The sequence below is a fragment of the Musa acuminata genome, chromosome BXJ2-6 (assembly GCF_036884655.1).
Source record: "Musa acuminata AAA Group cultivar baxijiao chromosome BXJ2-6, Cavendish_Baxijiao_AAA, whole genome shotgun sequence".
Classification (NCBI taxonomy): domain Eukaryota; kingdom Viridiplantae; phylum Streptophyta; class Magnoliopsida; order Zingiberales; family Musaceae; genus Musa; species Musa acuminata.
Window position 1 is genome coordinate 4016983 of NC_088343.1, and position 17201 is coordinate 4034183.

Genomic DNA, 17201 nt, shown 5'->3' on the forward strand with positions numbered 1-17201 from the left:
CCGATGGATTCTGGCCGTCGGATGGACTGCAAACACGGGTCTCTGATGCGTTTGGTGAACAAGTTCGAACAACTTCTGCAGTCGTGGAATCAGGATGATATGGGCCCACAAGCGACAAAATCATATGATTGCTTTGCAGATATTATTTATAATGAAATTTCTTTAAATTAAGCATGTTAATAATGAATCCATCGGGCCCGTATATATAATTTCTAAGAAATTATTCCTCGATATTTAAAGTTCGTACACACGTTCTTGCAAAACTCAGCATTGATAATCAAATATCTAATTGATAATGAGAATTAAGGTACTTTTGATCAATATTTGTCCTCATCACTTATACATTTATATTATATTATAATCGGGAGGAGCAAAACCGTTATTTTTAAACTTTATATGGGTAGAATGGTAAAAGTAATTAATATATTATTTAATTTGAGGCTTGACTGTGTACTAGGAAGTAGGGATTGAGGACTTTAGTTTCAACGGTCCGGATATCATCTTGACCCAATGCTAAACTTATAAATCTCCCAATTCCAATTTCAAGATCGGTGAATCCCCAGGCAAGGCATCGACTCCGTTCGGCCGCCACCACTTGGAAGAGCGAGGCCGAGAGAGGAGTCTACCTCCGGAGTTGATCTTTCGACACCTCCTCACCTGTAGAAGCAGCCACGACGATGACAAGGCGGGAGTTGCACAAGCAGGTACCCACGCTTTCTTGATTTCTTTGTTTGATTTCTTGCTCCGGAGGTGATCGACTGTGTCTGTCGCGATGATGTTAGGGTTTCTGCTCCTTGTCGTCCTGGATATTTGGATCTACGGTTTCCTATCCTTTAAGATGTTGGAACTGTTCGCCCTCGTGTTCGATATCGTGCGATTTGAAATCTGTTGTTGTTTCGAGAGATATTGGTTAGTGCATAAGAATCGAGGGGTCTGTATTGTTTCCGATGTGTGTCTGTAGGAGGACTCCTGTCAATATTGGCGATGTGCGGCTTACTGCTGTTAATATTGTTGACGCGTGGCTTTGATCAAGTTTAAGGAGGAGTAATGGATTACTCTTATCTCTGGATGCAAAATCCAAGCAGTCGAAGGGTCGTGGCCATGGCAAGATTCATAGAAAGAGAATGAAAAGTTTACCCTGCAAGGAAGAATGTCCAGCATGGCTTTAGAGCATTCCAGCGGCATAGCTGGTGTACGCAGAGGTTGAGACTGGGGGTGGATGGCTCTGCTCTAGTATCGGTTGTAGTGGAAGGAGGAAAGGGATCTAGGGAAAGAAGGATAAGAGGATACCACTGAGATCGTATGACTAGTAGCATATGGGGCTAGCAAGATTGTTGAGAATGAAACAAGCAAGAGGACTTGGGGCTTACAAGATCTGATAGGTAGGATCATGTCATAACATGTGGGCTTTGGAAGGGTGTAATGAGCCATACAAGAACGAACAGAGAGTTCAGTGTCCAACTCAGTTCAATAAACTATCTATGTTTGGTTTAAGCTCTAGGAGGGCTCGAACCCATGGATTTATCTCAGCTTGGTCAAATCAAACAGTTGGAGTTGGACTTATATAGGGACTTGAAGAGTTCAGTGAATCTGGAGATGAGGTAGGTGGTAGGTGGCAGCTGTAAGTCTACGAATAACAAGAAGAGGAAAGGAGGAAGAAGAGGAGGGATGTTGCTGTGAGGCATGGAGAAGAGAGAAAGAATGACAACATAGTTGAAATGCAACTTTTAGGTTCCAAAATCTGTCTCTTTTGATCTATAACACTATTTCTTGACCAACAGAAATAATAATTCTGTAATGTCTTAATATTTGGGGTCAACAATTATTAACTTGTTCTTCAGTCAATAAATGGCTGAGATGAAAAACCTAAGTTGTATAATGTACCACTAATGATATCTATACGCAGAATAAAGCTGGGTCTTTTATGATAGAGGTGGATTAGAAGCTCCTAACAAGTGGACATGAGTGATTTAGGCCCTATTTACTTTTAACTTGATAAGTTACGAAAGAGTAATAAATTGTTCAGGCTTGACTTGCTTCACAAATGAACCAAGCTCCAATTTGAACGCTGGGCCAACCTTGAGTTGTTCATAGAAATTGATCTTTTCTTGTAGCCCTAGAGTCAATTGTTTGTAGTGAGGTTGACAAAGACATAAAAGTCTGTTCAGGCATTAATTCTTGTCAACTAAGAGAAGATTAGAAGCAATACTAAAATTCGGAAAAAAAATATTCACAAATGAACATATTTATAAGCAAGAGAATTATCATTGGTCATTTTGAAAGAAAATAACTGAAAAATAAAGGCATTAACAAATGCCAAGAATTTAAGAGATTTCTTTTCCGGATGTCTTTTTCTTCTTTTCCTTCTCTTCAAATGCTTACAGGCTTTTCTTCTCACATATGTGCCTCTACCCCCAAAGGCACAACTTATATGTGCCCAAATTTTTTGGCCGAGGTGATACCCCTTTTGTATGTCTTATTTGAGGTGCTTGGTCCTCAGGAGAGTGGAGTCGCAAATTTACAGTCTTGGTATGCCTCACATGTGCATACTTCTGGCACACCTATAACAAACTATCCTAGGCTTAGACAAGTGAGTTGCATTGACCATCTCTTTCTTTTTGTAAAAAACAGTATATCCCAAAGCTGGGATCAGCTTGGCATTCCATCTTTGATACTCTCTGAATATATTACCTTTTTGTTAACAGAAGTTGTTCTGATAGGTTTCATAAAATTATGATGGAAAAGAAATTGGATTAAAAGATTGTATTTTTCAATAAGGGAAGACATAATATCAGAATAATGGAGGATTATGAAAATTTTGCAAACTATAATCTAACTTTTCTTGCTGTTGAGGTCAGTACTTGTATGCATACTAGAAGTGTGGTTTGTCATTGTTTTTCCATTTTGTTACCTTTGAGTACAAATTACTGTGGTATAGAGAGAGCTGAATGAATGTGAGATACTTGAAATATTTATTGCTTAATATGTGATCCTTCAAGTTTCTAACTATAGTATAATAACATTGCTAAAGGACGTACCCAGTACACGAGGCTCCCGCTAATGCGGGTTCTGAGGAGAGTCAATGTATGCAGCCTTACTTTTAAATATTTAAAGAGATTGTTTTTATGACTCGAACTTTGGTCTCCTAGGTTGCAAAGGAGACCGGCATGGTTTTCTAACACAAATAACATTGCTGAATATAGGTTTCTGACACCGACATGCTATTATATTTTTTACTATATATGCTTAGGTATTGAAATACTGTTTTTAAGTAGGACACTTCCTTGTTTCATTGATGCATTAAAAAGTGGCAGTTCATGATTAATTTTGCTGCACGTGGTCAAGAAGTTTGTTATTTAGACATCTGGCATGAATTTGTTCATTTGTTCTTATACGTTTGGTCTATAGAACCTTTTCAATTACATGAGTTCCAAAAGCTACATAGATTGAAAATTTATCTTGCAAGTGTGGCATTTGGTGTTCATACTTTTGCACTGATGATGCATAAACTGTGTTTTTGGCAGATTGAAAATGTTCATTTTCAGTTTTAGAATGTTGTTTGATATCTAAAAAGAAAACTGATTTTGTGCTACATGCACATGACAACATGCCTCTTGGTCTCAAAAGTCAAGTCAATGGTAAACGACACAACTTTGGAGAAGCAAATATGTCGATTTCATTGCTGCCCAACCATGAAGGCAAAGCATTGGACAGACTATCTGATAGAAAGTTGAGCAACTGTTCTTACTTTAAACGAGCAAGAATTGATCAACCAGAAAGTTCTACAAGAAATGTTCGTGTTGATGATGGTATCACTGTCTTCCAAAAGAACGCTGAGTTATTAAGATCCACATCTGCTGGTAAGTGGTATACTGTTAATATCTAAGTTGTATAATGCATTTTGTAGAATGAAATGGTGAGCCTCTTTGTATTTGATTGCAAATCATGTTATCACTTGTGTGATTGTCTTATTGCTTGAGATTTGAATTCTATTACTTTCCAAAGGAAATTTGAACTTCTTTTGGGTTGTCTGAGTAAGTGTTGGTTATCTCTGCGTGCTTCCATGGAGATTTTTTTTGCCTAAGATTGACTCTCCAAATAGCCAGGCATGATGCTGTTCCTGTCCAAATTCAGTTATACCTGGCTCAGTTTGCTTGGTTCTCTTATTTTCTTTAGCTTATTTGTTTATTTTTTTGAACATACCTACAAAACATATTGATTTTGGTAAAAGAAACACTACTAAGGAAATAACATTTTCAGTTTTGAGTTCAAAATATATGGTCATTTCAAATTGTACAAATATTTCTTGTCATGAATTAAATTCTCGGTCTTGTTCCAATATCAGTCGATGACTGGTCTGGTACAATATCAATATGGGACAGCATATTATCACTCGATATGGTTCAGTATAGTTTGCTATCAGCCCATCACCCATTATAGAGAGAAAGATAGAGAGAGAGATAAAGAGAGAGGACAGGAATTGTTGTATGAAGAGGTTCATCTTAATAAACATCAAAATGATTGTTCTTCAGTTACTACTTTGCTTGATGCATCTTCCTTGTTCAGAATTTTCCTGTTAATGAAGGAAAAGTAATTTGTTTTTCAATCTGTCCATTTTATGGTGAACAATAATTTAGTTCTTCATCCATATTATAGTTGTGAGGACTCATGGACACGTGTGGATATTTGGGAATGGTTAACACAAAGGTGATAACAACACCTACCACTTGTATGTTACCACACTGTTATCAGTCAGGAACCAACATTACTGCAAAACACTATCAAACCATCTGAAAATAGTTCGTCTTACAAGAATACCATTATCATGATATGCCTGGTCTTAGATTCCTAAAGTCCATTAGGTAACTTTTGTTATTTAAATACTTGATATGATTTGCTACAAGCCTACAATATTTGCATATGTTTGTTCTTAAACTTAATCTGATTATTCAGACAAAGCACGGATGATCAAGCCAAAGCGTGGTTTGGATGGCAAGAGAAATGATAGGAAGAACTTCAGATCAGGAATAAAAACTAGATACGATTCTTTTACATCAAAGTCTGGATTTGCTAGCTCTGATTCTAATTGTGGAGGAAACAACCTCCTAGGTATGCAATCAACTAACCTTTTTTTTATATATATACTTTTGTACTTGTTTATATCCTAGGCGTATCTTGTTTCTAAATTATTTTGTTCAGAATTGTGTCCTCTGGTTTTCTGCCTGAGAATGGCTAGTTGATTGCATACCTAAGATTACTCAATATTTTTATTTTTTTATCCACTGCATGTCAGATGACCCTGATTTGTTAAGCATGAAAAATTGATTCACTTTTGCTACTTGATTCCATTAATATATGCAAGTACATATGTGATATGTACTACAGATAGTACATAACACTTGCTAAAAAGGGAAATGATGTGTGTTATGTGCATGTCTTAGTTTGCAGCCATTCTCAGGTTTTCTGCCTTTGAAACATAGCTGGTTACCAGGGGTCTGAAGTAAATGATATAAGCATCAAAAGGAACTGAATTACTATCTTTTGTCACACATACGAGTAAAACGACACCGAAAGCTAAAAATTAATTTGATTTTGAATCCCTTCATTGAAATGTCTTTGGAGCTACATATTTTGTCTTTGAAGATGATCTTATGCAATGAAGTGAAACTTACTATTGCACCTTGTCTTATCCATTTAGGATTATATGGCCTGAGGTCAGATCTCTGTGATATTACAAAGCATATGGATGAGCCGGTCTTACATGAACTTCTTGATGGTAGTTATAAATACTGTAATATCAATGCTGAAAAAGGAAAGAAACCCCCAGTTGTCAATGAAAATTTATTTACGTCAGTGAGAAAGGCTTTCTCTATTCTGCCACATAATTGTGCAACAGACAGCAATGATAACAGAAAATCAGCTCCATGCCTCATGAAACCTAGTTCCTCATCAAGCATGTCAGACTGTTACCACAATGGTAAAGATGTTGATGAATCAGCATCCACAGCTAAGGTCAGTTTAGATGTTCTTGTTGTTTTTTGTCTCTAATATGAATACTTACAATTGGTTTAATTTTTTTTGCCCTATTCAGTATCCTAACTTGGATGGTGCTGATCTATATCAGCCAAAAAAAGTTCTAGAGAGTTTAGTTCTTCCTCCAGTCCAGGATCTCGGTACCCTTCTTTCAGATTTAAGCATGACTTCAAGCCTTTTGAAAACCACTCTACCAAAGAAAACTTGTCAAAGTGCTAGCTTGCCTCCTTTTCTATGGTCTAGTTATCATAATGGAGCTTGCAAACCCATTACTGATACTGCTAAACAAGTTTCAGCTAGGAACACATCTCAAGGTAGGTGGCTTAGAATCGCCAGCAATTCTGTTCTTGCGAGAGACAACCAACATTGCTTCTCAGATCTGGAATTGCTAACATTTGATAGCAATAAAGATCCTTTACAAAAGAGTGGTGTCCATCAAGATGATCCTTTGGATTCGTCTATAAAGCTTCCATACGATGGACCATCAAATATGGTGTCTCCTATGTCAACTCTTGAAAGCAATACTCCAGATGACAGGGGGTTGGAAAAAGAATCTTGCTTGTCTGTTTCTAAAAGGCTTAATTTGATGGGGGAGCACACAAACTCATCATATGTTTACCTAGAAGGTGACAATGAAGACAGTTTCTTACCTAGAACTTCTGGATCTGAAGCTAGTTTGAAGTTCCAAAGAAAGGATTCACACTCACTGGATCAAGTAAGATCTACATGTCAGTTCAGCAACACTGATGTTGCCCAGAAAGATCAGCATACAATAAACAAACATTGCTGCTCTGCTGTTTGTTCTTGCCTTCCTTGTAAAGATGATGATGGAAACAATGACCGGAATTTATGGGGTCTATCTACTTTGGAGATATCTAAACGTGGTAATGTGCTAGAAACAACTCTGATTTTGATTGCATTCCTTCAAATTTTATTTCATATCACGTCATTATGCCCTTGTCTTGTAAGATTCTTGGCAAATCTTTGACTGGTAAGTTAATTTCTGTTAATTATCACATGTTGACTGGCAAAGTACAAAAGGAAATCTTTGCAAAGATATTTCTCTTCCATAAAAAAGCAAACAGCAGAGGCACTTTCAGTACTTTATAGACATGGTTTACATTTATAAATTCTTACCTAGTCTTTGGGAAAGAGTGACAAATAGATTATCTTAACTGAATATTTGATTTTTTTTTTCTTCTTTTCCTCCAACCACACCAGAAACTAGAATATTTTATTGGGAAACAGTTGTTTTCCAGTGTATGAAAGATCATTCTCCAAATAGATTTAGTAAATGGAAGTAGTTGGTAAACCTGCAAGCACTCTTTTGAAAGGTGCAGTTAAAGCATGCCTAGTTGCTTGGTGCACTGAACCCCCTAAACAGATCCTCACCTTGCCTGAGGCTCATGGTCCTCAAATCAAGTGTGCTTGAGGCATGTCCCTCATCTGCTTTAGCATTGAATTGGGGGCAATCGAGGCGAGCCGTTTAGGTTAGAGGCATATGTGACTGAGTTTTTAGTCCTAGCCAATGCATCATTTTAATCCCACGTTCTCCTGGGATCCACAATACCCTATTCTCTAGGAACAAATGTGGAAATACAAAACCTGTCTTCCTTGTGCTAGTAAATTAACAATTAAGAAGGAAGAAGAAATATTATTTTATTATTTGACATTCAAAGGTGAGGAGACCATGACAACATGATGGAGAGGAGGTGGTGGCAGTGACTTGGCGACAAGTTAGCTGACGAAGAGAGGGATGCATGAGAGAGAGAAAAATGTGGAGGAAAAGTGGGAAAGAAAATGAAAGTAAAGGAGATGGTTGTTCCACAGATGTACGGAGTCATAGGTTTACTGCCTGGTGCATCTATGTACATTGGTTAAATTTTGACCAGACTGTTTGGTAATGTTAAATGTACCGGTCGTAACTCCTATTTCAACTTAGACTAGGTGAAATTGCTCAGTCCGTGTGCTCATGGTTTGGACCAGTAAAATGCCAGCTGTATTAACTAGTATGATTGGTCTTTTGAACTTTGGTTCAGAATATGATAAATAATTCCCAACTAGGACAACTTAATATGATTAAGGTTCCAGATATGAACCTTGGTTCGGACCAATAAATTTTGACCAAACTGTTCGGCATTTACCGGTGGTAACCTCTATTTTGATCTGGACAAAGTGAAATTCCCCAGTCCATGTACTGTTCATGGCTTAAACTAGTAAAACCCGACCCGTATTAATTGGTACAGGTGGTTTTTTAAACCTTGGTTGAGAATATGATCAATGATCTCCAAATAGCACAACTTATCATGAGTAGTGCAAACCTCACTCTTTAAATTGGCTACTACTGATATCTGGGGTGTGTGTGTTTCGAAACGATATGCTAATTATTATTTTATTCTATGTTAAATGTTCCACGGCTTATGCTATCCAATTGCTGTTTTGTCTGTTGTGTTCTTTAGTCTCCTCTGGAAAGTACAATGGTTTTTCTCATAGTTGCAATTTATTGTGCGATTAAGTGTAGAACAAGGTATATGCTTTCTTATAGATATTCCTATCATGTATCTTGGTGAAATATCTTCTGACGTTATGAACTTAGACAATGTAACTAGCATTACCTTTTTCCTGGTAAACAAACGCAAATCAATAAACATATACTTGTCTGTAAAACAGATTATTCGCCATGTGAACTGCTTGCTGCTGAGATACTACTTGAGATGACGAGCTACTGCAGTGCTCTGAAGACACAAAATGTAGATGGTGGAAAGATACAATGGACAAAGACTCCTTTCCAGAAGACAATGAAACCCCAAAAGTTGATATCCTCGATGGAAAAATCAGGGAGTTTGCTCTTCAGAACCAGGCACCATGATACAGTCAGGACTCTAGGCCTGCCACAACGGGAACATAAGCCAAGTGGGAAGAAAAATGATTTGAGCTACATCAAGACCGCTGGTAGAGCACCCACAAAATGTGCAACTAGGTCAGAAGGTGGTGCATCCCCCTGCAAGCTGGAAAAGGATCTACAGATTGATGCAAGGTCATTGAATAATATTACAGTCAGATCAACTAGTTTGGTTCCATCACTTGCACGAGTAAAAAATGGTTACGAAAATCAGCAGAAGCTCGGGAAAACAACACCCCCAACATCAACAGTTGGGGCTTGCATTAAGGATTGGGGTCGAGGAAGGAGCAAGCAAGTGTAACTTTGAAGTGACAGTAAGAGCACAAGTGTGTTCTTTCATAGATCCTAACACAACAAAGGGCTAAGATGCTTGGCAGAAGACTCTGGTGCCGCGAACCTGGTGTGGAGGGGGGCGGGGGGTGCAAAGGTAAGGTGGAAAACTGTTGGTCCGAGGGTTACTTCCATTTCAAGTGGAGTTGGTTGATTGGAAGGTTTTTGTACTTTGACAATGGGTTGTAGGTGTGTATTATGTTTCGCAAGCCATTCTCGTCGCAAGAAAATCCCTGTTGATACCCAGCAAATCAAAAGTAAAAAACCCTTCTTCTTGCTTCAGTCAGTTGGGGAGCATCAAGGTGTCCTCATCAACTGAAGCCTGTTATGAGTGCCAAGTCTCTGTATAGTTGGTTGAAACAATCTCAGCAAAAGAGGTAAGAATAGATGCATGATTTGTCTACTAATTTTTAGGTCAGAAGACTGGGTTTAGCGTACACAAAACATGGCAGCAGGTGGAACCGTTTTCCTGCACAAATGTCTTGCACATATCTGTAAGAAAGATTACATGAGAAGGGGTTTAATTGGGTCATTGTGTTCAAAAGATCTTGCTTATGTGGACTGCGAATTTGAATGTATGCATTCCAGTTATCTTGATTCTAATCAAATTCCAACTCTCATTTTGATCGAGTTGCGTATGCTAAATTAGGATTACTGTTTTACCTCCTCCATCATATCTACTGCAACTATTTAAATGCATCGTGTTGGCCTCCTGAAAATTACTCATCACCAGTCATCGTTTCACGTATTAATTTTTCCTTAATTTTTTATAATTAAGTACCGAACTTTAATGTACCAACAGTTTTAGTTTAAGCTCGAGTAGCGAGTCCTCCTATCATCTCCTGTTACTTGTTGCACTTGATGCCTACTCTCGATTCCTGCAGCCTCACTAAATCTAAAGACAAAGTTGTTGTCTGTCACCATCTGCATCCCCCCCCTGCCGACTCAGGTGCCAAGTGGCCATTTAAAGAGCTGAAGACTATTTTGATTTCATTTCACCAATGTGGACGAGGCAACCACCGAGTTCATTCTATTCTAGTATCTTGTAGCCTTAGTTTCCTACCTCTACATTTCTCAAATCCTATTAATATGTATCATATTCTTATATAAATCAACGATATAGATGTATCATAATTCATTTTCCTTGTGATGTATGTAGTAGTACATCAGAAAACAAAAAGAAGCATGATTCAAGTTATGTAAGGTTAATAATAAATGTACAAATTCCACGCTTAATAAGTATAGGTTCTACTCTTGAAAGAGATAACTGACACATACCAAGTTTTTGAGTTCAATTAATATATAATTCCATATATCTTAACTCTAATCACTCTGATTTAGACTCATCATTGTGTCATTACATACTGTATTCTCTGCAAAGACTAATGGAACTGTTGACCTTCTTATGCCCACCACCTACGAGTGCGGGTTTTATATACTATTTCTAAATTTTAATAACCTTCATTCTCATTAATTTTCAGAAAGAATACTCAAGTTAATCACAATTACTTATAATCAATATTAGTAATTGTCTAGCACAGGTTTTTAGATTTTATAAAGATGTATAAGGGCGAATATATATATATATATATATATATATATATATATATATATATATATATATATATATATATATATATATATATATATATATATATATATTTGGCAACCCCCTCTTTACTATTGCCAACCCCCTTATTATTAATAACCCCTTAAAAATATTATTTTACTATATATAGCCCTAAAATTATAGGTTTCGATTTTTTTTCTATTTATAGAGGATGAAAGAGAAGAAAATGAAGAAAAAGAGGAAGAAGATAAGGGAAGGAGGAATAAGATGAGGGTTTTTATGTCTATTTATAAATGATAGTTTAGAAATATTAAAAATTTTAAAATGTGATTGTAAATAGTAAAGAAGAGGTTGTAAATAATAATTTCGTTTTCTAAATAGTGTTCATAATTTAAAAATACCTGAAATATATCTAAAAAACTTTTTCATCAATTTTTATTTATTTATTTTGTTATTAGTTTTAAATTGTTACAGTATTTTCAGTTGACTCGTTTATAGTATTTTCTAATAGCATTTATGAAATTTTTATTTATATACTAAAAATGATGTAAATTGTCACATATTTTGTCTGTTTTTTATCGTCATAAACCATTAAAATATCATATTTTTGGACTTCTAATTGGTTTAATTGAGGTTAAAAATTCATTTGGATAAATTGCAACAATCCAAAATTTGGTTTTTATTTAGGTGATATTCTTAAACTATTATAAATACCTGTTTAAATCATAGTACATGATGTATCAAATAGTTTCTAGTATGTCTTGATTCTATTTAACTTATTTATGATATTTTTAAATAAGTTTATAGTATTTTTACTGTGATGATTAAAATACTACAAATTATTTGATACATTATACTATGATAACTGTTTGGAAAAAAGATAATCGATTAGAAAAATATGGAAAATATGAGTATTTTATAAGAAAATCACTCGATATATAATATAATAAAATTTAGGAAAATAGATAATAAAATCTATTATGTATAGGGATATATATGTAATTTCGCTCATCCGAGACGCCCACTTCTCGTTCTTGGTTTCTTCGTCCTTAATTCTTCCCCTTGGGGATCAAGAGAACGCCACGATCCTTTTGATCCCGCACTCGAGTCTGGCTATACTTGTCGCCCTCTTCGCCTTCGTCTTTGGATCCTATGAACGCGTCCAAGTTCATGGACAAGCAGATCATGGAGCTTTCCGGATCATCGGTGCCTGCTGACAAGTTCTTCGACCTCCTCAACCCCCAGGAAGACCATCAGATAGACGGCGCCGCCTCCGGAGGAGGAAGCAGCGTCAAGAAGGAGCAGCAGCAGGGAGAGAAGGCCGAGATCTTCCCTAGCTATGAGTTTCACCCCATCCGGGCCGTCGGATCTTCCTCTCCCCCGACCACCGGCGGCGGCCTTGGTGGCTCCTGGCCCACCTGGGGCTCCGTCGATTCCAAGCTGGCCTCCTTCAATCTCCAGGTATATTTCATTCGGATGTTGTTCACGATTTTTTTGTTGGATGCGGTGGAACCGATTATGATCGTATGATCCTAGGTCGGTTTTTGATGGATCTGATGAGTCTCCCCTGTGGATCTTATCTGGATGATCGTTCAAGGTGTATGTACCTGTTTCCACTGGGAAGATCTTAACCTTTTTTGTTTGTTTTAATCGAGAAGAAAATTCTGATGGTGTCGTATGTGATCAGACAAAGAAATAGAATATTGATTTAGCCCTCGTTGATATACTCGTTGATAAAGGATCTTTGCTGCTATGGGAAGCACATTTGTGAAGGAACTTATTGTGAAAGATCTTTACTGTTGATAAACTGTCTCACTTTCCACGCCATTTTCTGTGGAGATAGCTATGCGTTTATTAATATGTAGAATTATTTTCAGTGTTTTTTGTAGATCAAGAAGTTAGGTGGAAAAAAAATTGGTCTGTCTTTAGCGAAGATCGCCAAGCTGTGGGCATTTCTATGTACATTTTTATTAATTTGAGAAACACTAAGACAATGAGTTGTAAATCTACCAAAGATGAGATCCAAAATGTCAAGATAACACTGCTGGTGTGATAAATTCTCTCTTTAGGACTGAAGTTGTACATGAGCAACTTTACCATTGTACTAAGGTTCACCCTCTAGAATTTTAGAACAAATGTTAGCAACTGCAAAGGAAGCAAAAAAATGATAGGAAGAAAAGTATAAGACTTATGATAGTTTTTATGATAAGTACTAAAGATGGAAACAATGATGTGTATTGGATTGCCATAACTAGGTAATGGAAAAATAGGGATTAAGGTAACACTAGATCCATAAAAGATGGATATATAAATATACCTATCAACAATATGGAGATTGAGAAAAGGTCAAGAATCTTTTGCAGAATATTTAATGTATATTCCATAGATAACTTAGCTTAGAGATTAAAAATAATGGTAGGTTTAAATTTCAGAATTCATAGAATTAGTGCAAATGAGATTAAGTTAGCTATAAAGAGGACGAAAATAGATACGAATGTAGGTGTTGATGGTATGTTGGCTAAAGTTTGGTAGAGTTTAGATGTTCAACAGACAATTTGGTTGATTAGTTTATCTAACAACATTTTGAACTTAAGCAGAAATATTTTAGAAACTAAAGATGTTAGACTAAATTAGGGATTAGGACTAAATATACGAAATGCAGATGCAAGTTTAATAATCCGAAGAGAAGAACTAAGGGTGAAATTAAGGTGGATTAACAAACATATGCTGATGTTGTTGTTGTATTGTTTAGACTTGCGACTACATAGATTGGAATATGTCAAGTCAACTTGACCTAAACAATTTGGTTCAATTGTCGTAGATTAGGCAATTAGAAATTGATTAGGGTTGGTTTATAGTTTTCTGTAATCATGGGATCCAAGGCTATCCTATTGTACCAGGCTCTCTTACCTGTTAGTGTAGATGCCATCTACCAGGCACTATGGAACCTGTACCATGGATGGCTGGCAATGTTGGTTCCGGTTCATGTTGGCCATACATATGTCCTTTTAATGTAACTCACTATGACCCATACTTGAATTGAACTGACCTAATGGCAGTCTTGTAGTCCTTTAATATTAAGATTTAAGAAGACTTAATGGTGGTGTAAGTACTGTTCATGATACTCAAATACTTTTGTTTGTGGCATGTCATCAGAAATTGTGATAGTTAGTATATAGGGTTTTGGTGCATCCTTTATGTTATAATATTTATCAGATTCACTTCAAGTTATATGGTTTATGTTTAAGTAGTTTTGTTGGACATATTCTTCTAATTATGGTGGGCTATATTTCAGAATCTGTTATGACTACTTCTTGATGTGTGCTGCATATGCTGATTATTTTTTTCCCTACAATTTTGACTTTTGCCATGAATGTAGAATGCTGGTATTCTGGAGCCCCACGAACCAACAAAAGCTAGCCATCAGAAAGAAAAGAGTACATATGATGTTGCAATGGTGGCTGAGATTGACACTACAGTGAAAAGATACGCTGATAATTTGATGAATGCTTTGGAAGGTGTTAATTCAAGACTGCTGCAACTTGAGAATAGAACTCACCACCTGGAAAACTCTGTGGATGAGCTCAAGGTGGCTATTGGAAATAATAATGGCAGCACAGATGGAAGATTAAGGCAATTTGACAATATTTTGAGAGAGGTATGCCTTTTTTGATAATTGTACTTGATCTACTTTCCTATCAATCTTTTATAATTTAGTTCAGTCTTAGCATTTTGATCATTCATACTATCTTTAATGATTAGCTTGCCTTTCATTTAATCAATTGGTGCAATGAATGAGCACAGATTGTCACATTATTTGACCAGAAAGGAAGGAATGATATTAACAAGTCAGCTTGCATTTCCTTGTCTCACTGTGGTGTCTGCATATTTGCCATTGTTGTGCAGTGTGTTCGTTGCTAAAACCCGATAATTACCGGTTTTCTTCATTGGTTTGTTGCTACTGCTTCGATTCAGTTTAATGTGATTGTTTTTTATCTGTAATTTTTATTCCCATAGTTGTGCAGATCTTAGTGCAATTTTACTTGAAAGTCTGCTATTTCATAAATAATCTAACATGTAACTGGTTTATAATTAATTTCTACAATTACCAGATAACTTCTTCGTATTCTCGTTTGTATATTCTTTGTTGATCTAATAAATTAATATAGTTCATTCTATTTCTAATATTAAGTTTGACAATATGTTTGAGTATCAGGATGTTATGGGTTATTATCATGAGGTGAAATCTTTTCATTTTAGGGATATGTGGGGAAGACATATGTCTTATTTTAAGTAATAAAAAAGGTTTGATTTGATATTCAAAAGCTATAACCGGTCACCTTAGTACTTAGGATTACATTTTGATTAGGTTGGAATTGACATTATTAAAGTAACTGTTATTAATATTGTGGCACTGTAGCAGTCGATGTAAAAAAGAAGTTTGTGGTCAGTCTTTAGACTGTATTTTGGAAGTTGTTATATCAGTATGTATGAAAAGCTTCCTTTACACTTCTGCAGCATAAGATTATTTTATTGCTCAAAGATGTTTCCGCTAGTAATGGAGGCAAACTAGTTATGTTTTCACAGCGACTCAAAAGTGATAAAGCTTTGATTTTCTTATTACTCAGCTAGAAACTTGATTATGTTGTTAATCGATTGTGTTACCACTTGCAAGTGATTCTGATGTACTTCGAAACAATATAGCTTTTATCTACCATGTATAGTTCAATCATATTTTCCTCTGCCAGATGAATGACAAGCTAATAATCAGAACAAAAATTGAACGATGTCATTAGATTGGTGAAAGTGTTTCCTCCTAGCTCAGTTGAATGTTTAAGAGATTGAAGAATTGCATTTTGCTGTTAATATGAAGCATGCACTTCTTGCAGGTACAATCTGGGGTGCAAATTCTGCGGGACAAGCAGGATATCGTGGAGGCACAGCTGCATCTTGCACAGTTAAAAGCTTCCAAAGGGGAGCAACAGCAGCAGCAAAATTCAAAGACTGTGCAACCAGATTCTCGGCAACATGAGGTACCTGCATCACAACAGCCCATCCAACAATCCTATCAACAACCAGTTCCACCTGCACAACCAACTGTGCTTCCTGCTCCGCAAGTGCCAAATGCTCCGCCACCTGCACCACAACAAATCCCACCTCTCCATATGCATCCTCAGTTACCTCAACCTCAAGTTCCTTCTGTCCCGTCTTTACCGCGAGAGTCTGGCTTCCCCCCAGCTGCTCAGCACGCAGAAGCTACACACCAACAGTACCAAGTGCCAGTTCAGCATCCTCAGGCAGCACCACCTCCACCACCATCTGGACCACAACATTATCAGCCTCCTCATCTTCCACAGTATTCTCAGCCACCCCAATCACAACATTCTGTTAATCCCACGCAGCAGCAGCCACCCCCTATACCTCAGCACGCTGAAGAATCTGCACCATATGCGCCTCCACCTCAGAGCTATCCCCCAAGCATCTACCAACCTGCCACTTTTCCTCAGCCACCGAGTGGGCCACCTCAACAATTTTTTGTCCCCAACTCCAGCATGTATGGACCACCTACAAGCAAACCAAACTCAGGGCCGCCACCTTCTTCTGGCTATGGACCACCAACAGGTCCTAGTTACTCTGATTCTGCTTACGGAGGGTTGCCTTCCGGCCAAAGCAGCTCTCCGATGAAACACTTCACTCCCTCAGTCCCATCTGGTGGAAGCAGCAACTATCCACGACTTCCTACGGCCCGCATCTTACCACAGGCACCACAAACTGCCTCTGGCTCTAGTAGTCCTTCAGGAACTAGATTGCCAATTGATGACGTGGTGGAGAAAGTTGCTACGATGGGATTCTCGAGAGATCAAGTCAGGGCAACAGTGAGGAAGTTGACAGAGAACGGGCAGTCGGTTGATCTGAATGTGGTGCTTGACAGACTCATGAACGATGGTTGAGGTCCAGCCTCAGAAACATTGATTTGGGCGGTGACTGTTGTCGAAGCTTTCTATCATCTACTGTATATAGCAGCCATGTGAACCTAAATCTCTTGCATCCTTCTGTCGCCAGATCAGTGGTTCGAGGAACGTGAGTCGGATTCTATTGCTCTTTTCTTGGATTGCATGCTTCTTTTGCTAAATCTTTCGAGGCGCTGATGACTACCACCAATCTGTTGTTCATCTTATTGCAATGTTTGACAGTTTTCCGCTCTTTCAAGATTCTATCAATTGTGTATCAGACATAACGACGACTGTCGCTGCTTCTCAATGCCAAAAACTGTGGTTCTGGAATGATTATTTCCGATCAATGGCCTGGATGGTCTCTCAGTATAAGTGATCAGCCAGGGTGATAGCAAATTTTCTTGATGAGAAG

General features: G+C 37.3%; 2 protein-coding genes across 3 annotated transcripts; both read left to right on the forward strand.

The window, feature by feature from the left end:
- Window positions 1-544: 544 nt before the first annotated feature.
- On the forward strand, window positions 545-9895 carry LOC103988202 (uncharacterized). 2 transcript variants are annotated; one of them, XM_009406757.3, is made up of 6 exons: window positions 545-704; window positions 3525-3860; window positions 4954-5109; window positions 5699-6012; window positions 6092-6917; window positions 8704-9895. In XM_009406757.3, exons 2-6 carry the CDS (start codon window positions 3608-3610, stop codon window positions 9234-9236), a joined length of 2082 nt encoding a protein of 693 aa, XP_009405032.2. In that variant the 5' UTR covers window positions 545-704; window positions 3525-3607; the 3' UTR covers window positions 9237-9895. The 2 variants fall into 2 exon arrangements, with proteins under 2 accessions (XP_009405032.2, XP_018683709.2); XM_018828164.2 differs by having other exon boundaries at window positions 3628-3860.
- Window positions 9896-11858: 1963 nt separating this feature from the next.
- Window positions 11859-17119, forward strand: LOC103986841 (pollen-specific leucine-rich repeat extensin-like protein 2). The gene is made up of 3 exons (XM_009404955.3): window positions 11859-12296; window positions 14215-14493; window positions 15725-17119. Exons 1-3 carry the CDS (start codon window positions 11988-11990, stop codon window positions 16784-16786), a joined length of 1650 nt encoding a protein of 549 aa, XP_009403230.2. The 5' UTR covers window positions 11859-11987; the 3' UTR covers window positions 16787-17119.
- Window positions 17120-17201: the final 82 nt, after the last annotated feature.